The sequence below is a fragment of the Nannospalax galili genome, unplaced genomic scaffold, assembly GCF_000622305.1.
Source record: "Nannospalax galili isolate Female #2095 unplaced genomic scaffold, S.galili_v1.0 scaffold304, whole genome shotgun sequence".
In the NCBI taxonomy this organism is placed as follows: Eukaryota; Metazoa; Chordata; class Mammalia; order Rodentia; family Spalacidae; genus Nannospalax; species Nannospalax galili.
In genome coordinates, this window is record NW_008352325.1 from 721,147 (window position 1) to 732,692 (window position 11,546).

An 11,546-nucleotide genomic window follows, 5' to 3' on the forward strand; every position below is an offset into this window, starting at 1 on the left:
TGTTTGTGGGTTTTGTTTTGTTTTGTTTTTTTCATAAGTTCTTTTGCTTACCTTTTTCCTGGAAAGTGATGTTAGAGGTTTGGGGTGGGGGGCTTGCTTGAGAGCCCTTCAGGGAGAAGACTGTGTGCTCTGCTGCCTCAAGGGAAGCAGTTTGTGGAGCAGCAGCTCTGAACACCGTCTGAGAGTCTCCCCATCCTTATGCCCTCAACCTTTCATTACACCTTCCAAAATTGTTATTTCTGGTCCTGTTACTGCTTTATCATTTACTAGCTGAAGTTCTTTCCCTACTCAGATATTTGATTTCCTGAAAAAGCTTTCTCAGTGTTTACAGTGAGCTGATGTCCTGCCATCTTGCACCAGTGTATCTGTTATGTTAAACTATCAGTCTGAACTTAATGTCTGTGTGTTTGCTTCATCTTCAGTCCAGTGTCTCGCAGCTCTGTGTGCCCCACACGGGCCTTTGGACCCCTTTCCGAAAAATTGACTCCTGTTGTGTGACTTTTCCTGGGGAGTAGTGCACAAACATCTGCTTACGAGAACAGACCAAAGAAATGATTCTACCAAAGTCCAACTTGATCAAAGTTCACCTTGATGAACGAATGAGTTTAGGAGCCCTGACTCTTTCTCGTAGAAAAAGGTGTCTGGAGGCCACAAGCTTTAGGTGGTTTTAGTGAACAAAGCAACAGCATGGGCCAGGCCTTAGCCTGCTAGGCCAGCCGTGTACCATGAGCTACTTCTAAGCCCTGGGCTCTTTGGAAAACAAAAATAATTTAGGAGTTTACATTGATACTACCTATTCAAGTTTGAGAGTACAGGAATTTAGCTTCTTGTTCTCTTTTTTTACTTCTTGGTCATTGAATTACTTATCCCTGTATAAGTGTGTGTATTCATGAAGATTAAATATTTTCAGTGTCTTGGCAATGTAAGTATTGATAGATGACTATTTGATATTGAAGGGCTGGGCCCCCAGCAATGCTTCCTCCCCCACACCCTGTCCTGTATTTTCTCTCTCACTCTTTTTCTTTCTTTAGCTCATTATTATTTTTGTTTTAATTTAGACCCAGATACATTTGGAGTTATTACTTCCAGATATTGTTAAAAGAACAGGTCTCATTTGATTCAGGACAGGTCTCTTTGAAACTATCAAAAATGGTTCCTCTCCTACTATATAAAGCATGTTTCTCTGGTTTCTAAGGTTTATGGCGTCTTAAGGAGAAAAAAAAATCTAACATTTGAAATCTCCCTTTGTATTATTTTTTAAGAATGTGTGTTTATCATCTTGCACCCACTTACACCTCTGAGCCCCATAAGAAGTGGATTTTGGAATGTTCCAGGGGTGTTGCTGTTAACTGTACTGTCTGTGGAATTCATTAAGGATGCCATCATACTGGTCCTTCTATGAGATGATGTCACACTCTGGGGACAGACATTCAGGATCCACAGGATCTGTGCTGTACTCACTGAGTGCCCCTCCCTCCTGCCCCAAGGGTGGTGACAGGGCGTCTCTGGTGAATCTTTGTCTAGAGAAGCAGGCAATCTCAGGTTCAGGGAATATGTGAGGAACATTTGTGTTTGAAAGGAGCTTCAGCAAGACTGTCTCAGGTTCAGGGGATATGTGGGGAGCATTTGTGTTCATAAGTTTCCTGGGTGATTCTGAGGTGAGGCTCACCCTGGCCACCCTAAGGAGCCCACACTGCGGGTTACAACTCAGTCTCATGAACTTTGGGACTGTGGATCAGCTCCCCACCCCCACCCCCACCCAGCAAACTATATAGGCCTGTCTTTCAATTTGCTCTGGAGTATTATCACAGTCAGCAAAGCTTCTAGCCTGTCAGCCTTGTAAGTAGCCCAGGCCTTCACAAACGCTGAGTTCTCTTACACACAAGGAAGTCTGGAGTCTTTGTTACCCACTGACTCCATCTTCATGTCTAGCTCATATCCCACACTGGGAGTGCAGACAGTGGGGCCAAGCCGGGCATGGGCACTGGGACTGCTCAACCCAATTCCAAGGTTGACAGGAAAATGTGTTTGCAAAATAAGGTGAATCAATGTATTTCTAATTTTTTCTGGTCCCTGTAGTGGTAAATGAAGGGGAGCCAATTTAGAGAATGAAACAATGGAAAGAAACTTTGAAAGATAGCAGGAATAGCAGATGCTGGGAAAGTGTTTCCTGTCCCTTTGGCAGATACGTTTGCTCACACACACCAGCCTGCACTAAGCTCCCTGCCTTCCTGCCCACAGCCCTACCCAGAACTTTCTTGAATGACCTTAAGATCAAACGTAACTTTGTCTACCCCTCTGCTAACCCACAGGGCTCCTGCCCCCACACACTGGACCTATGGGTCTTTTGCACTAGCACCACCTCCATATCTCCCCTTCGTCTGCCCTCCATGCCCTTCTGTCTTTTGGAAGGAAATTTCTTTGGCAAGCCTTGAAGCTTTTCTACTCCCAGAGGGTGAGGTGCTGTGCCTGGAATTCCTGCAGTATCCCTGTACAAGAAGGTTTCTATAGCTCTTCTGTTTTTCACACTGAACCAGGGGCTTCTCCCAGTATGCCTATGTGACCTTGAGGGAAGGCCATTACTTCCCTCATCCTGAAATAGGCCACCAGCATCTCTGTGAAACTAGTAGAATTAATGAGTATTTGAAATAGTTCTATCGAAGCTGTGCCGTTACTAGTTATCAGCAGCAGCTCGCCTGGGCCTCTCAGTCTTCAGTGAGTGGACTCCTGGCTGTATTCACCACACAGTAAGAACTCAGCCTGGCTCCTGCTGCTCTTCCTCCTGAGTCCTGTTCACAGCTATCTAACCTAGACAGCTACTGCATAACAAACCTTACTCCTTACTAGACCTTTTCTCACAATTGTGACTCATTGAAATTGCCTGATCTCTGTAATGTCCAGTTATGGCTGCACTCGAAGCAGCTGTGCAGCTCATGTTACTACTGCACAGTATCTGTGCCTCAACCATGGTCTTCTAAATGGCCATGCACAAAGGGTGTCATCCCCTTTTGCAGATAAAGAATCATGGCTGTGAAGCCAGACAGTGGCAAATCTAGGCTCCCTGCTAACTCAGAAGCCATTATGTTCCTCTGGGTTCACATTCAAGGTCATCCCAGATGGACAGCCTCCAGGAGCTGCTGATAAAACCCAGCCATAGGGTAGCCTCACAGTCACCAGGGGTCAGTCCTATGCTCCAGCTGGGAGGGAACAGCATGATCTGTAGCCTGCCCCTCCCAGCCCAGGGCAAACTTTCACCTTTGCCCTCACCTTTGCCCCCAGCTCCCTATTTGCAGATGGAAACAGCAGGTGGTTAAGTGACTGAGACTAGAATGGTCTTGCCTCTGCTTAGAACAGAAGCTCACTAAGCTGCTGGGTTTCTGCCACATAGTAACCATGTTCTGTCCAGTGCATCTGCTCAACCCTGCAGTGAAGCCTGTTCTAACAGCATCCAAGATATTTTTTCTTTTATTCAAAAAATAATGGGCTTCTTCATGGCATTTTATGCATATATATCATTATACTTTGCTCATATTTGCCCCTGACCTTCTGTGGTTCCTCCCACTCCTACTAGAGCCTTCCTTCCCCCACCAAATAGTTCCCCTTCTATTTCATTGATTTAACGTGTTAGCTAGGGATACAGACATAGATATATTGTTAATTCTAGATTCTGCATCTAAGAGGAACATGTGGCAGATTTTGGGTCCATAACAGGGTTGTTCCTCACAAGCTTGGCCGTACCAAGCCATGAAATGATATTTTCCAAAGTGTGCAAATTCTGAGGAGTACGAGTTCCTGCAAAATACTATGCAGAGCCGGTGATAGAGTTAGGTACTGTGTGGAGCTTTGTGAAGAATCAGGACAGATAGTTGTGTTTTAAAGGAACTAAGAAGTAAATGAATCTGTTTTGCCTTTCAAGCGTGGCTTACTCAGTCCTGTTAACTGCTTTGTTTTAACATCACAGTTCAGCAGCTGGTTAGATACAGCTTAAGACAGTAGTTTGGTCCAATGCCTCAAGCCAATTCCTCTTCATATCATTGACTCTGGGACTCTGAGACATTTTCTTCCTTCTTAATACATGAACTATCTTAGCACACACATCTGGGCCTGGCCATGCATGATTCTGGGTAGGCCTCTCTGGGCTGTTCTCTTTCAGAATTTATTTTGTCACTATTTCAAAGTTGCAAGAAAAATGCAGTGAACTCTGGTATATACTTCACCCAAGACTCCAGTTGTTGGAAGGAAAGCACAGTCACTCTGTCATTTTAATAATTGATTTCCTTTTATTCCTAGTTATTTCTGTGTGGAAGTTCTAAAAATCGGGACTTCTTATATGACTACAGTGGCATTATAAAAATCAGGAAGCTGACACCACTGCCGTTGTTACTCTACACACTTATTTAAGCAGTCCTCATTTCATTCTTTATAACAGATGGAAAAGATTCCGTAATCTTGGATACTCTGTCTTTCCTAACGGATGTCACAGTCAGTTGCTGTTATGAGCAGAAGCCAGTTCTTATGGATTATGTCTGGGTTTGCTCTGGGCCGTGTTCCATGGCTAGTTGGCTCATACATTTTGGGCAGGAACTTGCAGGAAAGGGATGAAGAGCCTCTCTGGCATCTCTGTGGTCCATTTGGCTCATCCCCATGGTGGTGGTCTGAATACTGGATGAAGATGGTCTCTATCTGGTTCCTGTACCATCAAGCTAATGTTTTCCCTTTTATAAAAAGTAAATATTAAGAATAAGACACTTTAAGTGGTAAATATTCCATTTCTTGTGAGACTCTTTTCCACTGGCTTTAGTGCCCATAGAAGGTCTTCTCATTAATCACTTGCTGCTATTGGAACAGCCAGGTGAGGATTTTTCTAGTCTGTCACTCATGTGTGCTCAAATTTTTCTTTGAATATAAGCTTTTTTCCCTCACTTATTAATTTGCTTACTTCTAATGCCTATGTGTTTTTATGGAGTCCTATTATTTCAGGGGTTATAACCCATTGTATCTGTGACTTATTTTGATGCCCAAATTTAGCCATGCTGCCCCATTGATCTTTTTGACATGTCCCTTTCAGTCTTTGAATACTTCTTGACTTTGTAATACAAACATTACAGCTTTATCTTTATAGTATCCCTACCTCAGCCCTGATGTCAGCTCAGCCATATCTTTAAGGGTCCCAGGTTCCTTTCAATGGAGAATGACATTTCTAAACTACCTTCTCGGTGCTAAGTCTGCTGTTGCCACTAAAAGCCACTCAGGTACCAAGCATCAAAGTACTGTGGCTTCAGGTTCATTTTTGTCAGACAGGTCTAGCAGGTGTGTATGTATGTACATGCAAGTATGCATATATGTGCAGTTCATTTGGGAATTTAAAAATAATTAACAACAAATTGTTGGTTTCCCGTCTCCAGGCTTTTCCTTCTCCGTGACAGCCAGAGTAATCCAAAGGCATTTGTGCTCACACTGTGTCACCACCAGAAGATAAAAAATTTCCAGATCTTACCTGTAAGTACTGATGGTTTTCAAACCAGTCCTTCCTTTTCAGTTCTCTGTTTCCATTCCTAATGTACTCTCCAAGTTAAGAAGTAACAAAATTAATTGTAGACAGTAGCAGAGCATTTCCAGTCACAGGTAAGCAGCTTTCAAGGGTCTCCATGTGGGTTTGCACCTGGAATAGGGCTTTTCTGGGATGGTGCTGAAAGTGGTGATGTTACACTGAGGCCTTTCAATTCCTACGTAACTCAACTGCCACCTGACAGGGACAACATAGGTCCAAGGGTGGGAGGCTGTGGAGGGTTAACATCACCAAGGGACATGGTGACCATGAGTATGTGCAGGTAGGAAGGCTGGACTCATACCATGGTTTTGACATTGAAGGAACTGTCCAACTTGAACTGATATGTCTCATGACTTCTCAGAGCTCTAGAGGAACTCACAGATAGTTGAGTGGCTCCTAAGGGCAAATTGGGTTCTCCTTCCACTTAGTCATTGAATCACAAAGCAGTTCTACCTTTGGCCATTTCCAGTTTGTCATTACAGAAAACTTTCATCAACTCCCTGCCTTTTTCTTTCTTTTTACAGTTACTAGACTGTCCAGAATAGTTTAACTCTCCCTGCAATGCACCCAAGTTCAGATTCTTTTTCCACTCAGAGACTCATTCTGCACATGAACAGAGTTAAAGCCCCAAAAGGTCTGGAAGGAACTAGATGCATCTGGTTCACATAATTGAACCTAGGGTTTTCTAAGAGTACTTGATCCCAAGACTGGACTGACTAGAAGCTGCAGGCTAGTAAGGGACACAGTGGACATTGTGGGAAGTATTTGTGAACCAGGGGGAAACAACATGACAGTCCTGCTGGCTCCTGATATTTCCATTTTACAGGCAAGAAAAGTAAGTACTTGCCTGCCCCCATCTAGGTAGAAGGGACAGGAGCTCAGAGTTCTGACTTTACCAGACTTTCTCTTATCCATGTGAACAGGGCATTGTGACTTTCCCACCGTATGTAAGTCAGTGGACTACGATAGATGTGGACGTATAGTTCTTTCTTGAAGACGCTGTGGTGTCCTCTAATCCCATAGAAATAATTACCCAATAGTCCTGGGCCCTGGGCAAGTTGCCTTGCCCATATGATTGTATTAATCCCTTGCAGTGATACAATAGTTGCTTTATAATGGAGTCACATGAACTTTGGCTGTTCAGGAGGTTGACTGAGTCACATGGCAAGAACTGAGTGAGAGTCTAATCTATGGAGTGTTCTATGTATAGTAGGTACCCAAATTGGCTGATAAACTTAGCTTCCTGGGCCTGGTGAGCTAAGAACAGCTTAAAACCCCTATGACCATCTCAGGAAGCTGAGCAGCCAGCCATGCCAGGTGGCCTTTGCCCCTTGTGCAATGTCACACAGTGAAGTAGCAGCACCCAGCACAGATATCTAGCTCCCTGACCTCCCCACCCTCTATGTTTCTTGACCTACCTTGTCAGTCTGAAGTGTGTCCCTCAGGAACAAAGCCATGAACAGGCAAATGTGCTTGGTCACTGCCCAAGAGGACATCCTCTAACAAGGCAAGTGTTTTCTGTGTCTCTGCAGTGCGAGGATGATGGGCAGACATTCTTCACCCTGGATGATGGAAACACCAAGTTCTCTGATCTGATCCAGCTGGTCGATTTCTACCAGCTCAACAAAGGAGTGCTGCCCTGCAAGCTGAAGCACCACTGCATCCGAGTGGCCTTATGACCTCACCGTCTTCTTAGCAGAGGCTGGAAGGAACAACACTGGAATGGAGAAGAGAGGCCTGCATAAGGGTGAGAGCACACACCTTTTCCCACCCAGGGACTCAGAGTAACATGGCTTTATCAGTGCCAACCAACCAAGATCAAATGTTGTTGGACTTCACAAAAATTTGCTGCTGCGGATCAAACAGGATCACCTCCCTCTGCACCAGCCAAATGGGGAGGGAAGAGATCCAGTTCAAATGCGGGAAGGAACTGGAATGACCATCTAGACAAGGCCATGCAGGATGAAAACCGCAGAGAAGTGATTGGAAATGAACTCTCGCCCTGGAATAATCTTGACAATTAAAACTGCGATGTTTACTTTTTTGTATTGATCACTTTTTTGCACTCCTTCTTCGTTGTCAATGTTGTATTCAGCCTATGGTAGGAGGGGATGTGGCTTTTCAACTTAGATGAGATGGAAAGAGTTTTGAATTGGCAGACTTCAGACTGTAAGTGGGTCCCCAAAGTTTTCCAGAGAGCGTCCTGCCCTCTGTAGGTCACCACAGTGTGGATTTGGCTCCCACATTATAGACACCGTAGCCCTTCCCATTATACTTGAAAAGCTTTTAAAAAAAAAATCAGAGGTGTCAACTGTGGTCGACATCCAGCATGTTGTGTGGACTCAGTCAAGCTACCACAGTCTGGTAATCATTGTTTGTAGTGTAGATGTCTGGTTGTTTTGTTACTAGAGTGTCTCATTTTACACAGTGCAAGAGACCTCATTACTTTGGAAAATTCACTGTTCCCCAGCACAGCATGGCTGAATGACCTCAGCTTTAGACTGATGTCAGGCAGCCTTCTTGGAACGCATTGGTACCCAACATGGATGCCACATAGTCCATCTGGGGTGCCCTGTGCCTCTCATTTTGACAGCCGCCCACTGTTCTAGAATAATTGCTGCCTTTTCCCTCTGCAGTAGCCTCAGTCATTTCAGTTCTCTTGGGGGGGAGGGGGTGGGGAGTAAAGGATCTAAGGATCTAAAGTGAAAATGTCAACTGGTTGGCCTCGTGCTCTGTCACCATGGACTTCTTTGGTGATAAAGATAAGGAAACACTGCAGAGGGCACAACGGGCTAGCTTTAAGGGCCTTTGTTTGATGAGCTCCATGTTTTACTGAAAACCCCATAAGCCAGCTGGGGCAGGGTATGCAGAGGTTCTGCCTCTGCTGGCTTTGGGTGAGAAGTACCTCACAGTGGTTGTGAACATCAGGCAGTTTTTAGCAGCATGACGTTTGCTTCCTCCTCTGAGAAAGGAGTCAGAAGGTGGCTTTAGTTGTTACTGGGTCCCCAGAGCCCCATTGGAGGACCCTTTCCTTGTCCCCTTAGCGAGTTATCAGGCATGAAGGGGGTCATTTCTTTACCCTGACCCCTTTGGTGGACAGGACTCCCTTGAGAAACATACAGTCAACTGTGGTGAACAGAGGCTTCCCTTTCTTCACTACACTTGACCTTTGAACCTGAGCTAGCCCCTAGATTGCCAATCCCGCCCAGAGGAAGTGCTTCCTAAGGAGCCACTTCTGATTGCCCTGCGGTTGATGGCATCGTGGAAGACACGCGTGGAAGACACATCGTGGAAGACATTTTGTGAGGTCAGCTGCAAGCCAGTCCACAGTATCAAAACACTGTAGTAGTTCACAGACCACACTCCCCGTGTTTCCACAACATGTCGATTACACAAATGAAGAATTTTTTTTTTAGTAACATGTTCTTAAGCATAAATGCTAAATTGCATTTCTCTCCCTTTCGCAGCTAGTTAATCTTTCAAAGAATTGACAATGAGATGATTCTCAAATTTGTGCCTGGCAACAGGCTGCTTATCTTTATCTTAGGGACAGATAATGAATGCTTCAGTCTTATCATGTTACTTTTTTCACTTTACTGGTTTAAGGTTAGAACGTTAAAAAAAAAAATTTAAAAATTTTTAAAAATACAAAAAGAAATGCTAGATTTTGGTTTTTTTCTTCTTTTTCTCTATTTCTGTAGACCAGTCCCCACAGTGCATAATCTTGTAATGCTAGATTTTTTTTTCTTTTTTCTTTTTAATCTCGTATTACTGTAGACCAGTCCCCACAGTGCATAGTCTTTCTTGCCTCTCCAGTAGACAGCTAGGATGTGTATTTCATATTTATAAGTATGCGTTTTATTTAAGAGGAAAATATAGGCTTGACTCTGGTTCACAATTTTATATGTAGCTGGTTTGATGTAGTGTTTTGTACTTCTCTAGCCGAAGTGAATTGTTGGAGGCTGCAAACCGCCTTGCGTGTAGCAGACTTCAGTGGCCCCGAGCTCGCCAGCCTTTGCACAGGCAGCTGGGAATTCCACCTGAAACAGCCAAGTCCCTAGGGTAGTGGGCACCCTGCCCCCTAGCCAGAGACTGAAGGACATTTGACTTTTATTTTTGTATTTAATTGACATGAATGTAAAGGGGACAGCTCAGGGTTGTTTGGGAGCCTGTTGACTTTGTAATCTCTGCCTGTGATTTTCTTTTCTAATTGAAAAATCCATGTAGCCACCTGGACTAAGTCAAGAAGGAAAATGCCAAATGCTTTGGATATTAGCGTTTAATAGGTAGGCTATGTTATATTAGGTGTTAGAGTTTCAGAACGTGTTTTTGTTTGCTAAACCTTGAAGAAACATGTGCCTCAGCTTAGATGTTTTGTCTTCTCCTTCCTGCACTTAAATACCTGACAGTCTGTCCGATCACTGCGCCTCTGAGGGCGCAACTAGCTCATCGTAGATTTGTGATGTCATAGTGCAAACTACAGTGACCGGAAAAATGACCTGACTTGTAAACATTTTCAGGGAATGCAGAGGGTGTTAATTAACAGACAAAACCTTTATCCCGCGTGCTTTTTGCTTCATTCTGTGCATAGCTCTTCGGCTCGTGAACCTAATTGTAAACTTTCAGGTATTTTTGTACAAATAAGGGACTGATGTTCTGTTTCTTGTAATTAGAAATAAACATTAATACAGTGTTCTTCATTTTGTGTTGCTTGTGATGTCTGTGTCTGTGTTTAAAAGCTGGGCCTGAGGAGATAGCTCAGTGGGTAAGTGTGCTTGTATGAGACTGCAGAGTTGGCTCAGCAGTTATGAGCACTGGCTGCTCTTGCAGAGGACCCAAGTTTGGTTCCCAGCACCCTCATGTCCCTAGCTCTGGTCGCAGGGTATCCAACACCCTCTTCTTGCCTCTGTGGGCACTACACACACAGGTGCACTTACATTCATACAGGCAAAACACTCATACACATAAAATAAAAAATATTTTTTAAATAAAAAAGGAGTGCTAGCTGGGTGTGGTAGCACATACCTTTAATCCCAGCACTCAGGAGGCAAAGGCAGGTTGATCTCTATGAGTTCAAGGCCAGCCTGGTCTACATAGAGAGTTCTAGGCCAGCTGGAGCTACAAGGAGACCCTGTCTAAAAAAGACCATAATTAATTAATTAAAAGGAGTGCTTGCTGTGAAAGCAAGAGCACCTGAATTCAAATCTCCAGTGCTTATGTGAAGGCCAGATGAAATGTGGGGGCAGCTCACACATACCAGGACAACCTCAGCCAGCCTCTTCCTAGTCCTCATTCCCACAAGAAAGAATCACAAGCCTGGGCTGGAGAGGTGGGTCAGTTGTAAAGTACTTGCCATGCAATTATGAGGATCTAAGTTTGATTCCCAGAACCCACAGAAAAGCCAGACTAGTGGCATACACTTGTAATCTGAATGCTGGGAGGCAGAGATGGGTGGTTCCCTGGGGCTTTCTAGCTAGCCAGCCTAGTCTAATTGGTAAGCTCCAAGCCAGGTAAGAGGCCTTGTCTCACAAAACAAAGTGGATGGCACCTGAGGAATAATGCCTGTGGTTGACGTCTGGCCTCCACATGTTCTTGAGCACACACAGGTGCATGTGCACCTATATACCTAGGAATGTGTGATGCACACAAAGAATCATACTTCACAATGTTTCAGAGAATCAGGTATTCACTAAGGTTTAATGAAGACCTCCAAAAACTCTAAACATTCATGTTTGGTGCATTAAAACGTCAAGGACCTGAATTTTCTAGTCAAATAACACATCTACAATGGAACCTCGACACCTAAGGAACAAGGTTCATGGAACATAGTGGAACAAGGGGTAGAGAGAGTACTAATGCATCTCTCGGTTCTCACCAGCAAAGTATCCTCATGCAACAGAAGGCAATTAACACAGAAAGCCACAACTAGCCAAAATATAAAGAATGAGACTGTAGAGTATATGTCCCTGGATAGGACTCCTATATTAAACCTCAT

General features: G+C 44.1%; 1 protein-coding gene across 3 annotated transcripts in view; it reads left to right on the forward strand.

Annotated features, from left to right (window-relative positions):
• Grb10 (growth factor receptor bound protein 10) overlaps positions 1 to 10,251 on the forward strand; it is a 138,837-nt gene extending 128,586 nt beyond the window's left edge. For all 3 annotated transcript variants that reach the window (XM_029554173.1, XM_029554175.1, XM_029554174.1), the window contains 2 exons: positions 5,406 to 5,499; positions 7,084 to 10,251. In XM_029554173.1, coding sequence (XP_029410033.1) covers positions 5,406 to 5,499; positions 7,084 to 7,230 — 241 coding nt within the window. In that variant the 3' untranslated portion in view covers positions 7,231 to 10,251. The remainder of the gene's footprint in view (positions 1 to 5,405; positions 5,500 to 7,083) is intronic.
• Positions 10,252 to 11,546: the final 1,295 nt, after the last annotated feature.